Raw genomic sequence first — 15,159 nt, forward strand, 5'->3', positions numbered from 1 at the left:
TGAAATGCAGTTTCTAAAGCCAATCATTTCAGTAGCTGATGGCCATCTTCACTGAATCTAGGCCACACTTTGAGCTGTAGGAGAAGTTTGTTTTAAGTAAACTCGTGGGATGCTGTTTTTGTCAGAAATAGATTAGACTGAATAACAGGAACTGGAAATAGCAACAGCTTAAACAAAGTTAAACATACACATAATTGGCTCTCAGAGAAGAGACCAGAGGCAGCCACGGAGTCTAGCCCAGTGGGTCCACACTCGCCAGGACCCTTATTCTCTCTTGCTTCCACTTCTGCATCTGTCCTGGGGCATTTTGCTGGGCACGGTGCTCATGCTTCCAATCCAGCACTCCGGAGACTGAGACGGAATGATTATTGTGAGCCTAAGTCTAGACTGGGCTATGTAGATGGTTTGAGACCCTGTCTCCAAAACCATGGAGGGGGCACAACGAGCCAGGGTGGCTTCCGTTCAAGCTGTTGCCTTTGCTCCATGTACAGTATGAAGGAGGTGGAATGAGGACATTGCCGACCCACAGCAGTTTCTATCTAAATAGCCCCATTAAAAATGTAATAACAGTGAAGTTTTATTTTGAGATGATGAAACACTTCTGCAGAGGATGGTATTGAGTTGTTCAGCAAGGCGAATGACTTAATGTCCCTAAACATTGTTAAAACGGCGTTTCTTTTCTGTTATAAACAGCCCTCTAGCAGAAGGCTTGTAAATGTGGTGTTTCTTTTGTGTAGTCAGTACTGTACTTTGTAAAACACTGTGATGATGTTATTAATGCAAAAGGGAGGCTAAAGGTTGAGAAATACCAGGCATTTTTAAACCTGTGTAGTGATGAGCCAAACACAGAGTAATGATACTCATGAATAACCTCTGGAGTGGATTGGGGAGTGAGATTAATTGCTATGTTTTTGCCAGAGGGGAGGAAATAAGATGGAAACACCTTTCACTGTGGAATTCAGAATTCATATATATTTTTTTTATGTTTGCTCAGTGGCATAGCCAAAGCATGGCATCAGGCACATTTTGGGGAAGGATCTGGCCCAATATTGTTGGATGAGGTACGCTGTACCGGGAATGAGCTGTCAATTGAGCAATGTTCGAAGAGCTCCTGGGGAGAGCATAACTGTGGCCATAAAGAAGATGCTGGAGTGTCTTGTGTCCCTCTGACAGGTAAGGGTGTCACTTCCTAAACGTGCTGCCTTCTGCCCTCAAGACTGGTAGCGCCCCAACTTCCTTTCTCAATTCAGATGTTATCAAATAAGCAGACAGATAATGCTCCTAAGCAAAACTTAAAATCAAGTGCAATTTTTTCTTTCAAAATATAAAATTTTCAGTTAATTCTAAAGCCGTCTACTTAGAAGCTAACAGAGCTAGATCATGAACTATAGTTTCGCCGCAGTATGCAGTAGGTAACACTTGGAATCAGTGTGCCGTGGCTCATACCAGGTATCAGGTGGCAGTACATTACATCTTTGATCCATTCAGCTGGTAGCCGCTCTTTCCCAGAATGTGTTTGTAGCTGCTGTAAAACTGTGTGGATATGATTGCCAATAAAGGGACCGAGCTGGCTTTGTAATCAAATTTTAGACTAATGTACATTGCAGCATGTCTGTCCACATAGGTCATGGGTTATAAGAAGGGGATGCTCTGCATTATTTTTTATTTATTTATATTTGTGTGTGTAAAAAGTGGAAGGATTAGTGCCTATGGAATTCTGATTTGATAAATTTTTAATTACGCTGTTGTTTTTTTTTATTAGCAACACAATGCACTTATACATAATACAAATTTCTAATATGCACCAAAGTTCATTTCCTTGAGTCACCACTGTACCCATTCTCAGATGAGGTACTCTCATTAGCGCTGTGATGGACACATGAAATAATAGTGGTACAATGCTTTGCAGACAATAAAATTTCAGTCACCAGATGGTTTTGTGTCAAGAGACTTTTTGCTTCAGTGGATCCCAGATATCTATGAAAAGTTTTACCCTCTGGTTATTTGTGTTTCTTTGAGAGGTGTTTGAATTCTTTTGGGTGGAAATGGCTTTTAAATCTACCTTTTTGGGGAATGAAAATTATTGTGTTGTCTGCTTACAAACTTTTTGTAGAATTCTTTGTGTATAAATTACTCATTGCATTAATACGATCAAATTTCAGATTTGTATTATCAGAAAAAAACAACCCAAAGCCAACATGTGTTTTTATCACCTGTGGGTGTACATGAAATAATGACCCCATTGACAAATAGCCTTTCCTGAATTCTTAGTTCAATATTTTTTTATGTGCACTTAAAAATTTGAAATACCATTTCTAAGTCACTTTTTTTTTTGTATTGCAATGAAAATGAACACTGTTGCTTAGATTTAAGAGGAGTGGAATTATAGGAAATTTCCAAAATAGGATTTAACATAGAAAAATAAAAATGTGTACTTAGAAATTACATCAGAATGCATTTTCTGCTTGGGGAATAGAGTACAAGTATCAGGAAGCCAGATGTGTTAATCTGTCAGGAAGAGGGCAATGACCTCACATGACTGAGTAGAGTCAAAATGCTGGGTCATCATATGGCTGAGAGGAAGGTCTAAATACAGCGATACATCAAACAAAGGTGCGTGCTTTCTCTCTCTCTTCCTTTTAAGTTAATTTGCTTTGTGTTTTTATCTCCTTATCACAGATGGGGCCATCAGACTCACGGGAGGGCAAAGCGGCCATGAAGGTCGCTTGGAGGTATACTATAAGGGACAGTGGGGAACAGTCTGTGATGACGGATGGACTGAGGTGAACACATTCGTGGCTTGCCGACTGCTGGGATTTAAGTAAGGCTCATTGTTGTGGGGACACTGAAAGCCAAAACACAGCTTTTTCTACAGTCAGAGTCAGTGCATAGCCCTTACCTTTAATTTCTGAAAATAGGTATGCATCACCTACCAGTTCCTTATCTATGTATCTCCTGTCATCTGTCATCATCATCATCTACAGTCTGTCATTAGTCTGTCATATCAGTAACGCCTACTTACCTACCTATGTACCTGTGTGCCTACCTACCTACCTAGCAACCTATCTACCTACCTATGTTATCTACCTACGTGCCTGCCTACCTACCTGTGTACCTCATCTATCTACCTACAAATGGAATTACAATTAAAAATGACATTTTAAAGATAGTGAGGAACCATCTCTTGTCATGTATTTCATGTACCTTTCCTACCAATATCTCTTTTCTTGAAAAAAGTGTTTGAAGCTAGGAGTGAGTTTTAGTCCATTCATTTGTGTACTCGGGCAAACTTTCTGAATGCCTGCTTTTATTATGGTCTATCACTACTACCGAGTCTTATTAGTTTTGACATCATTGTGTCTAACATTTCAGCAATTCCAGTGAGGAATGTTGTGGTGTCACATGGTTCTTTCATGATGATAATTGATACTTTTGTTGGAAAAGAAGAGCCTGCTTGTCATGAGGTGACCTTTAGAGCTGGCCTTTGACGTTGCCCACTTACAGTCTGAGTACCACACTTTGGGCAGTATATGTCATGGTACATAGATAATGCATTCCAGTGTAAAGACTTAAGTTGGTTGAATAGCTGGAAATGACGCCCTTGATATACACATTCAAATGAAGCCCACCGATGCCCCTTTTTTCTTGTTTTTCATATTTCTATATCATAACTTTAAAAATTGGTGAAATTATATCATTTCAGCTTGAAATACAGTTAATTGCAAATAGTCACTAAACTTTAAAATATATAGCTTTTCAAGCTGGGTAAAGCTATGTTTAAATACATACTTTAAAAAGAAAGTTTGAAAAAGAAAGAAAATATTATCTATAACTTCCCATTCTCACACATCATGTGCAATTCTGTATCAGCTGTTGTATTAAATCTGTGATTTTATAGATACCTGCTTTACTTTTATAATGTCACAGTCACAAATTTGGTACCCATTAAATTTTCATACCATGATTTAATTACACTCAGGTTAATTTTCTAGGGTAGGGTTAACTTTTAGTTTAATCATAAATAATAGTAATCATGAAGATACAAATGTACAAATTTACTGACATTTTCAATTTTGGGGGGGACAGCAGTTGTTGAAATTATTAGGTCAAGGGGAACAACAGCCAAATACATCTGGCCATTTAATTAATAAGAGCTTCTTAGTCTGCACTGAGTTGCATTAAGTGAGTTTGTTACTCTGATAATTGTAGTCTCAGTTAGCACAGATGTGTGAAGCTGTGTCTACTTTTTGCCGTTTATTTTCACATCTTTCCTCATTAATGAAAATAATCAAGTGACACTAATATTTTATATATTTAGTTTCAATAATAATATTTTATATATTTAGTATATTTCATATACTTTAGTTTCAAAGATCCATGCCATTTTCTCTCTTGGGTAAATTATCTGGATTTTCAGGTACTTAAAATGTTTTCATTCATGTGCTAGTGTGAGCGTGCACCACATTTAAGTTACAGAGGACGTTCTGTAAGCAGTGATTCACTTGGGATGAGAAAGAGTAAACTTGGTTTCTTTGTATAAATGCAGTCCCAAGCTAGCAAAACTTCCTGTTATATATTTTGTGGCTGAATTAGACAGAGAGAAATAAGATTAATGCATTTGCTGGAAGAATGCTTTAATTTGAAAGTGACAGCAATATGCAATTAAGTTCATTGGCTTTTGTGCTAAAACTTGATTAGTTAGAAAAATAGCCTTAAAATGACTACTTAAAAACTGCTGCTTTATCCTATTAAATAATTCATCTAGTTAGATAAATTTAGTGACTGCATAGTAGAGCTATCAAAATGGAAAAAATGGAAAAAAAGTCTTCATGTCCTTAGTAAAGAAACACTAAAATTATCAAGTGAGGGCAAGAGTTGGCATAAGATTCTGACTGAGAGTTAAATTTCAGACTCAGAGAATTGAAAGCACTTTGAGGATCTTTCAGCTCAGTGATATCTGCATGATTCTTACAGAATGAAAGAAAAATTGAGAGAAGGGTGAAAATACTTGCAGAGTTACCTAACTGCCAGTTTTTAAATTTTACAGATATTTGCTATTTCACAGCTTATAATTTACGGTAATATATAATATAATGTAATAAAGTCAATTGGCACACAGTGTCATTTATAAAAATATTTATGCGTTAAACTTACATAACCTTATGAAAAGAACACTGCCATTATTTGTACTTTGATACCAAAATTTTAATGTAGGATTGGGTCCTATTTTTGAGCAGTCACTGAGTTATTATGACACTGTCTTGGAGAAGAACTCCAGAGAGCTGAGGGGAGCTGATCAGACTAACTCAGAGAGTTTGAGCAGAGATCCAAACCAAAGAATTGTCTTCCCTCTCTACTACACAGAATTATTCCATGGCCAGGAATTTGAGGTTTATCTTTTTTGCATGCTCTCTGGCTGATGGGTTAAACTGTAGACAAAACACAAGAATGAATTACTGGTTAGTTACTCATCAAGTTAAACAAAGGATGCTAAAATGACTGAAATACACAGTAAAGCAAGCACAGTCGGGTTTTCAAGGCAGGAGAAAGGTCAGATTCTTACCCTCTGAAGTCACGTTACTAAATTGGGTTGTTTCTTTTACTGGCCCCTCCATGCCTGGGATGGCAGCTCTGCGAATAGTGTTCATTTCCTTGCCACAGATACGGCAAACAGTCCTCTGTAAACCATTTTGAAGGCAGCAACAGGCCCATATGGCTGGATGACGTCAGCTGCTCAGGGAAAGAAGCCAGCTTCCTCCATTGTGCCAGGAGACAGTGGGGAAGGCATGACTGCAGCCACAGGGAAGATGTGGGCCTCACCTGCTACCCTGACAGCGATGGACGCAGGCTTTCTCCAGGTAAGAACGGGGTGCCGCCTGCACTCTGCTACTCCAGCCACTGGCCTGGAATGAGAAGCATTTTCCATCCTTGACTTCCTGTCTAAAGGTCTGTTTCCCAAGAAAAAGAACCTTTGAGTTCTCAACTACCATTACATTTCTAATTCTGGATTTGTTTTTCAGTAAACGTCTAAGTTGCATAATAACAAAACAAAACAAACAAACAACAACAAAAAAGCCAGTTTATAATTTAGTCCCCAGAACTCACATGATAGAAGGAAAGAACCAACTCTCCTAGGTTGTCCATTTATCTCAACACTCATGGTCCTGGGCATGGGTCCCAGTGAGAGTTATACATTTACACGCACACACACACACACACACACACACACCAAAGATTAAAAAATTAAAATGGTTTGTGTTTTTTTTTAAAGTGTATATAAATATATGGCTCCGTGGTAAAGAGCACTGGCTGCTCTTCCAGAGGTCTGTGGTTTAATTCCCAGCACCCCCATGGCAGCTCGCCACACCTGTGACTCCAGTCTCATGGGATCCCAGTCCCTCTTTTGGCCTCTGTAGGTACCAGCCATGCACAGACATATATACAAGCAAACATCTATACACATAAAAATAAATTAAATAAAATATGTTAAATTTTTCTTAAAATTATTCATATAGATCATGGGACGATAACTCCACATGGATGTATTTTTTTTAATATTAAAAAATTTTAAATGTATAAAAAAAGGAAACTAAGAATCTGAAAAATTTTCATCAACTTGAATTTTGTCTTTGGGGAATCACTATTTTTTTAAAACCTTCTCATGTGAAGAACACTGACATTTTAGACACACTAATAAGAAATATAAAGTTACAGATGTTCTGTATAAGTCGTAGCTAAAACTTGCCACACTTTGAAAGCTACTAGTTAGAAGTGCATAGAAAATTTACTTAAACATTTGTTGGTTTATGTAATTATCTCTCCTGATCAAGGATTGAAGTCAAAGGCTGAATCATTCTGGGCACAACAAGGAAGGATGGAGAACTAAAAAAACAAATAAATAAAAATAAAAAAAAATTCTGCCTTTGTAAGGACACAGATTATACTGAATTAGGACACACCCAATGACTTCACAATTCATTGTGCTGCAGTATGTGAATCTCAGTGAGTGCTTTAAACGATGCCATATTTTTTTGGTAGTGTGGATTTTGGAACTATGAAGAAAAATAAAATGTGTTCATCTTGCCAACAATTCTGTTAGTTAACAAATGTCAATTCAATAATCCCATATGTTGTTTTAAGCATGTGTTTAGTAATATTTTGGTCATTAGCTCCTTGGTTCCACCTCCTTGGTTGTCTTGATCATTTTTACCATTCAGTTTTCACTAGTAAGTTCTCCTGAAGCTATAAGATCCTTCCAGTAACTAGGCAACCAAAGGCGTAAGTATCAGCCTGAGGTGTGGCTGTGAAGACCACAGATGGAGTGGTGTTAACACAGGTATTTATGACCTCACGGTCCTGAAGTGAGGCATTCAAAACCAAGGTTTCAGTGAGGCTGGCTCCTGGAGAAGGAATTCTGAAGTAAGGACTGCAAAAGATACAGACTGTCCAGGTTCATGTCCTTGGCTTGTAGATGGTAGATCTTCTCCTGATGTCTTTTCACATCATCTTTTTTTTTTTTTTTTAAACTCCATCTTCTTTTCAATGAGGACACCTTGTATTGACTTGGGATGCAGCTTCATGGCTACACTTTTCTATCCTGCAGAATGAATCTCAGTAAAGGCCCTGATTGACACCATCCATCTATCCATAAAGATCTCTATGTTATATTTGTATCTGTATCTATATCTATCTATAATCTATCTATCTATACATATGGCAGCAGATAGAGATGTGATAGGCTATCATTTATGCAATTTTAACCTTAATCTACTAGAGATGAGTTTCTAGATTTTTAAACATTAATACATCTTCTGATTTAAGCCCCTCCTTTGAAATAAATAGTCAAGTAGGAGGTTTTAGAATTTTTCCGACAGCTGACTTCCTCCATACTAGTGGAGGAAGTACATGTCTAGTGGCCTACCCAACTAACTTACCCATGAATGGCAATTTTGAACCTGTTTAAACCTTCCAGAAATCCTAACCTGTAATTACATTCGTGAGTTACAAAATGGCTTAAGACAAAAGAACTCTGTTAACGCTCTATTTAGAAGTTAGCTGTAATAAAGACAGCTAGCGCCTGATTTTAGAGTGCCATCCATCCATCTGGCATTGGTCCATCTATCCATTCATTTGAGAAGTTCTTGTCCTCTGCATATGAGACATTTCCAAATGCTAGGGATAGAAAGCTGAGCAAGATGAGCCCTTTGATTGCAGGGCATCCATAAAGACAAGTGAATACAGATTTCATTTGTGATGGTATTTCATCTCCTTCTCCAAAAGAAGAATTGCTAGTTGATTTTATATTTGATTTTTAAAATTATATTTTGTAAGGTTTTCATGTTTTAGCCTAACTCAGCTTTTTTTGGCTTTTCTGATATTTTTAAATCATGACTTAGGTTTTCCTGTCAGACTAATGGATGGAGAAAATAAGAAAGAAGGACGTGTGGAGGTTTTTGTCAATGGCCAATGGGGAACAATTTGCGATGATGGATGGACGGACAAACATGCAGCTGTGGTCTGCCGGCAGCTTGGCTATAAGTAAGGAAGCAGACATGGTTCTCTGGGATGGTACTTGGCAATGGTTTCTCTGACTCTATTTTTTAAGCTCATCCAGTGAGTTTCCTTTGTATAAAATCAGTTTCTTCAATTAAAATTATCCAAAGCATGCTGATTTTGGAATTATAAAGAAGCAGCAGTCTAGTTATATTTATTGGAGTTTTCCAAAAAGCATAGGTTACACAACATCACGAATGCAGTGTTTCTGTGAGAGTAAGACAGCTCAGCGCTGACTGTCCATACACTGATGTTCTCAGCCAGGGGCATTTAGTTCAGTCAGTGAAGGAGCAGTTGGTTCTTGTGACCCACGGGAGTCAAGCTGCGCGGAGCAACTGCCAACAGAGCAAATGCCAGCACGCTGCTCCCTGTGTCAGTTGTCATACTTGTGAAAACTTGTCTTTTTGTGCAGTCTACTCAGTGCTTTATATTTTCCTTCCTGCGTGCGTGCATGTGTGTGTGCGTGTGCGTGTGAATGTCACTGTGCGGTGTAGTGCTCCTCAGTGGGAGAAGGCCATGATGTGGCTTATGGAGAAATGCCTGTTTACAGTGTGAGATTAGAAAGTATGGTCATTTGAATCTGGAGAAGGCAGGTTCTCAGCTGGGTGATTTGGATTTTTCATGAATAACGGTGAAAATGTACCACAGGGGGATTGGGGCTTACAAATAGAAATACAAGTTGCAATGCAGAGGCCAGGGAAGTGCTTCCGTGGGTCAGAGTGCTTGCTCTGCAAGCATGAAGATTTGAGCTTGAACACTCAGAACTTACCTAGAAAGCCAGGCTGGCTGTGCATGCTCGTAGCCGGATAGGGACAGGCAGACCTTGAGAGCTGCTGCCTGAGAAGCATAGCCAGTCGGAGCGTCTGGTTCAGCGACAGATGCTGTCTCAAGGCAATGCGGCAGAGAGGGAAGGAGGAAGACCCCTAACGTCCTGCTCACGTGAGTTTACTGAAACATGCACCTGCACACTTAATCACCACACAGAAAACAAACAAGGTTATAGCAAAGAAGGCTGGGAAATATATGCTAATATACATGTTACCCAGTTCATAGTAGGTAACCAATCATGATTGTTTTTACAAAATATAACCTTAGTTTAAATGCATCTCTTAAGTATTGGTCAATTAAATAAGTTATTTTGGTGTAGAATACATTTTATTCAAAATAGCATCTGTATTTTATAAAGTTTTAACGTTTTTTTTTATTAAAATACTCTAATTTAATGCCTTGTTTATGGCTTGCTTGGTGGACCGGTTACCTAATGGTCATTGGGTTTATTTGTAATACTGACCTGCAGTCTTCAAAATATACGGTAGAGAAATGGAGAGTGGTCTACTCTAAAGGCAGAGTTGGGTTTAGACAATGTTTGATTTTAAATGTCCTTTGCTCTCTCTATTTCTATTATTAATTTCTCCAATTGAAAACAAATGACTGCACTTCATGGATTCCACTCTCAGCTTGGCTAGTAGAAGACATTTTGTTTAACACTGGTTGCTTGGCTACGTATGGTTTTCCTTGAAATTGTTATTTAGATGAGAATTTCAATATCTGATAAGTCTAGATATATGTGAATGCTTTTAGATTTCCAACTGAGAGAACATGATATTTTGTATGGTACCACACATACAATTGTGGACATATATGTGACCAGAGCAGGGGGTCTTTTTTCCATGCTTATTTTGAATCATAAAAATTTTTGGCAACATATTTATTTGCAAACTCAATCCCCCAAACATTGTATGCCATGCAAAGGTCTGAACCTCTTGTGTAGACATTCTAGAGACCTGTCCTCATGCCCACAATCTCATATGTGCAGGATCCTGTGCAAACAGTGAAAATCAGAATAGAACTGGGAAAGTATTTTATAGAAGAAAACCGAACATGTCATAAAACCCAGGAAATATGGAACAAATATAATATGTTAGCATGAACAGAAAAGTCAAAGGCATTCTTTAATTATGTGTTTCATAGTGTTTCTCAAACTATAGCATGTAAGCACATTGTTCTTGGAGTGCTAACAGACCATGCTGAGATTACTGAATACACGGAGCTAGAACAACCGGACAGGATGGAAATTCCAACTTATTTGAACTTTGTGTGAACATTTAAAATGGGCTTGCTGTGGAACAGCAAAATTTAAAGTGGTATGCCACTGCCACAGTTTTAATAGAGATATACAATTAAGTATATTTTATTTGTCTTACATTTGAATATTTGCAAAGGACTTAATTTCTGGTGTAGTTGTGTATTCCATTTAAAATAAAACACTATTTGACTTGGCTTTCTGTTGTTGTGGTGACAGACACCATCATCAAAAACAACTTTCGAGGAATCTTATGTATTAGGTCACTTTCCATCACCAGGGAAGCCAGGGCAGAAACTCAAGCAGGAAGAGAGGCAGTGATCAGGGAGGAACTATGTTTACTGGATTGCTTCCAAGTTCATTCAGCTGGCTTGTGTGTGTGTGTGTGTGTGTGTGTGTGTGTGTGTGTGTGTGTTTTAACCCAGTCTCACCTGCCTGGGGATTGTAAAGCCCACAGTGGGCCGAGCCCACTTACATAAAGCAATAATCAAGAATTTGCCCCATAGACCTACCTATTGGTCCAGTCTGATTGAGGCAACCGTCCAATTGAAAGTCCCCAGATAACTCTGAGGTCAGGGCTGGGTCAAACTGACAGCTAAAGCTAACTAGAAGAAAGAGTTATATCATTCTGTAATAGCCAGTGGAAGATAAATCTGATCCTGTTATCCATTTAAAAGTACCTGAAAGGAAAAAAAAAAATACTTAACTGAAATACATGAACATATAGTTACATTCCTCCTGGAAGTTGTATTTAAATTTTTCTCCTTCCACAATAAATATATGTGTGCACGTGCTTATACGTACAAACATACATGTGCATGGTTTGCAGAACGGCGTGAAGCACCTCATCGCTGCCACCACGCCTGGGAAACAGAGTGCCACTGTAGCTCTAAGTGCCTACTGTGCCAGCCACGCTGTCGCTACTCCACTAGCCAAAGTAAAGACCATCCCAAATTTTGCGCAGCCCTCTTGCATTTTTTTTATAATAAAAATGTGTTTTCTTTAGCCAATAGTCTGACCTGTTTTTGAAAATCTGATTTTGAAAGTCAGTTATCCTGCTTTCGGATCTTCAGCGGCTTTCGAGATACCTCCCTATACAGGAGGGTGTGATTCATTTGCGCTCATTTTGCTCTGCGACGTTAGATTCCACAGAGAGACAACTTGCCTCTTCGTGGTGTTGGTGCTGCACGCATATTTGTGGTAGTGCATTTTCCGTTGCCATCACTGAAAAGCAACAGCCTGAGTAATTCGTAAAGAATGAACTCACAGTTCTGGAAGGTTGGAAGTTTGAGGAGTCTTTCCTAGTGAGGACCTTCTTGATGGCGGAGACTATAAATCGCAGTGATGGGACAGTGTACTCTACGGAGAGAGGGCTAGTGAGACAGAGCCCGGGTGCTGTTACAGGGACTTGTTCAAGAGAGTTCTTAGGAAATATGCTTAGGAGGAATATGACCATCAGCATGTTGGCTACCGGGATATTGAAGTTTGTCCAGGGCTGCAAGGTTGCTTTCCCATGAGGCTACACGGACATACACACTCAGTAGTCGTCTTTAAGTCTGTGAATATCTAGAGTTTACCTCATCACTATTTCTTAATGAGATCAAACACATTTCCATTTATTTACTGGCTATCAGTAGTTTCTTTTATTGGGATTATTTTATTTGGGATCTAGCTTGCTTTTTATCTCAGTTGTTGGATTTTTAAAGTTTTGAGTAAATTTTGGTATTTCCTTCTATAATGTATGTTATTTTCTCCATTACAAAAGCATTTACTGCCAGGCGTGGTGGTGCATGCCTGTAATCAGGGAGGCAGAGCAAGGTGGATTGCTGTGAGTTTGAGGCCAACCTGGTTTACAGATCGAGTCCAGGACAGCCAAGGCTACACAGAAAAACCCAGAAAAAAAAAAAAAAAAAAAAAAAAAAAAAAAAAAAAAAAAAAAAAAAACAAAAAAAAAAAAAAAAAAAAAAAAAAAAAAAAAAAAAAAAAAAAAAAACAGAAAAAAAAAAGAATTTACCAACAAATATATTTGTAAATGTTTTTTACAAACACTGGATTTCTGCTTTATTGTTTAATTTTATTTAGTGTGGTATTTTGTAAGGTGATCAGTATTTTTATTTATATCCTTGCTGAATAATTTTTTTAACTGATATGTTAAGGATAGTTTTCCTGATTTTAATTTTAATGATTTTTCTTTTCATAATTGAGTTCAGTAATTTATTAGAAATGTAATTAAATGTGGAATTTTTAGTTGTCTTTTTAACAGTTTTTAGATTTATAGATTATCAGAAAGTAATGTTAAGATAACAAAAAGGAAATATTCCAAAATAATTCTGCCTTCCATGATTCCAAGATTTTCTGTGTTAAAAATGTAAATTTTGCTTTAAAAGGAGGTGAAAAATTAGTCTGTAAGTCTCTGGTTATTATTTAGTCTCATGTTGGCAGTGATAGTAAAAGAGTGAAAATTGGGGTGACTTTATTTTTGGCATTTCATTATGTGTGACTTTCTCAGGAGAAGCTGAATTAGATGCACACTAATGAACAATGTTAAATGTTTTGACAGTCACAGAGAGTGACTTTCAGTACACACATATGCTAATTTTAAGATTCAGATCTAAGGCAGAGTTGAGCTGGTGTGTGTTGAAGTCTGTCAGAACTTGGCTGGCCAACCCTCCGCATCTGAAGAGCGCTCTCTTTCCAGGGGCTCTGCCAGAGCAAGGACCATGGCTTATTTTGGGGAAGGAAAAGGACCCATCCACATGGATAACGTGAAGTGCACGGGCAATGAGAAGACCCTGGCTGACTGTGTCAAACAAGCCATCGGAAGGCACAACTGCCGCCACAGCGAGGATGCAGGCGTCATCTGCGACTATTACGAGAAGAAGGCGTCAAGCAGTGGTCACAAAGGTTAGTCAAGAACTGCTAATTCCCGTGACTACAGGAGACTTTGTGAACAAGATCCTAGCGCAGAGGGAATGTGCATAGACCTTGTTTGTGTTCACGTTTATGCTGTGTCTTCGTGAGGCTTACAGGGGGAAAGCAGTGGGCTTCCAGAACCTCGAAGCCTCTGAGATCAGCTCCTTTTACACCCTCAGCCATTTCTGTATTGCCCTCTTTGAATGCAATACACTTATCTGGCTTGTTGCTATCTTTAAGCTCTCAGGATTGAGATTCTTCTTATTAGCAGTATTTCAAAGAGCAGAGATAAGTCTTACGAGACTTTTGTTTTGTTTGAGGCAGACTCTCATTCATGTTCAGACTAATCTGGAACTCACCGTGTAGCCCAGGTGGTCATGAAATCACAATGATGCTCCTGCCTCAGCCTGCTGAGTGCTGGGATTACAGTCATGAGCCACCACATCCGATTAAAGTCAGTTTTTAAAAGATACATTTTCTTTTTGTAGATTTTATTCTTTAAATTTTTTAAACTTAAGGAAATTGAGAGTACAGTACAATATTGGCATAGTAAATAGCTCTTCCATACTTAGAATTCTTGAAAGCTCTTGGTATATTCAAGAATTATGAAATAGTACTGCTTTAAAAGAAAGAACTAGCTTTTTTGAGAAATCCTTGGTTATCTTTTGTAGAAAGATCAAGCACTTTTGATCTGGATAGAAGTATAGTTTTTGCTCATTTATACATCCCTTCGTTAAATTGTTGAGCTAACACAAGAGCAGGACTGCACAGCGTTAACATGGCTCTTTGATTCTGAGGGGCTTCTGGGTGTGATCACAATCCTCGGAAGCCTGTCTTCCCCAAAGACAACGTGACTCGGTTTCCTCAGCATAACTTTCCCTCAAAACAACTTACTTTGTTAGATTCCTTTCAATAATTAAAATTATTCTTACAAATTGAATAATAACAAATTCTTTGGATTATGTCAAATTCCTGAAGCGGCTGAAAAAATGTAAAACTGAATGTTAAAACACATTTTATTTTGATGTTTTTCCATGGTGGGCAGTGCTTCCAAATCCTCAATGAAAATGTTTCATCTCTAGCTACATGATATAATTTGCTTCATTACCTTATGCTTTCTGTTGCAGTTCAGAACCTGGTGAGGTTCCATAAGACAATTAAACATGAGTGATTGGTGACTGGTCACCTGATAGGATACTCCTATAATGGAATCCAGTCTTGCTTCTTAATTATTTCCTATGGTGTACAGTCTGAAATTGAGTTTTGTTTCTTAAAGTCAGGTGTTTGCTCAGAGTGATGTCCACTTTAAGTTTCGCTTGCTTAGCATTAAAGTATTACTTTGCTTGGCATCAGATACACTGGCCCAAGATGGAACACTATTGCAAAGTTTTTCTCAAATTATAAATTGCAGTGCCATTAGAAATTGTAAATTCACAGGGATGGAGGGTCAGGTTTTGATGGCATGCCTCTAAGGTCATTTGGCAAACTAATCATCTTGGTACACACTGATATACTACTTTCTTTGCCAAAAAGTCCTGCTGGCTCTCGGGTGGATTCCCTTGGAACCATTAGCACTGATTTGGTCTTCATGTTCTTGGCACAGTTCCTAC

At 38.2% G+C, this 15,159-nt stretch overlaps 1 protein-coding gene across 1 annotated transcript in view; it reads left to right on the plus strand.

The window, feature by feature from the left end:
* Positions 1-15,159, plus strand: part of Prss12 (serine protease 12) — a 42,344-nt gene that overhangs the window by 12,902 nt on the left and 14,283 nt on the right. Inside the window, exons 3-7 of the mRNA XM_055628067.1 lie at positions 995-1,173; positions 2,680-2,821; positions 5,662-5,858; positions 8,397-8,538; positions 13,335-13,540. Of these exons, the coding sequence (XP_055484042.1) occupies positions 995-1,173; positions 2,680-2,821; positions 5,662-5,858; positions 8,397-8,538; positions 13,335-13,540 (866 nt within the window). The remainder of the gene's footprint in view (positions 1-994; positions 1,174-2,679; positions 2,822-5,661; positions 5,859-8,396; positions 8,539-13,334; positions 13,541-15,159) is intronic.

Source organism: Psammomys obesus, unplaced genomic scaffold, assembly GCF_907164565.1.
Source record: "Psammomys obesus unplaced genomic scaffold, mPsaObe1.curated_primary_1811, whole genome shotgun sequence".
Taxonomy (NCBI): domain Eukaryota; kingdom Metazoa; phylum Chordata; class Mammalia; order Rodentia; family Muridae; genus Psammomys; species Psammomys obesus.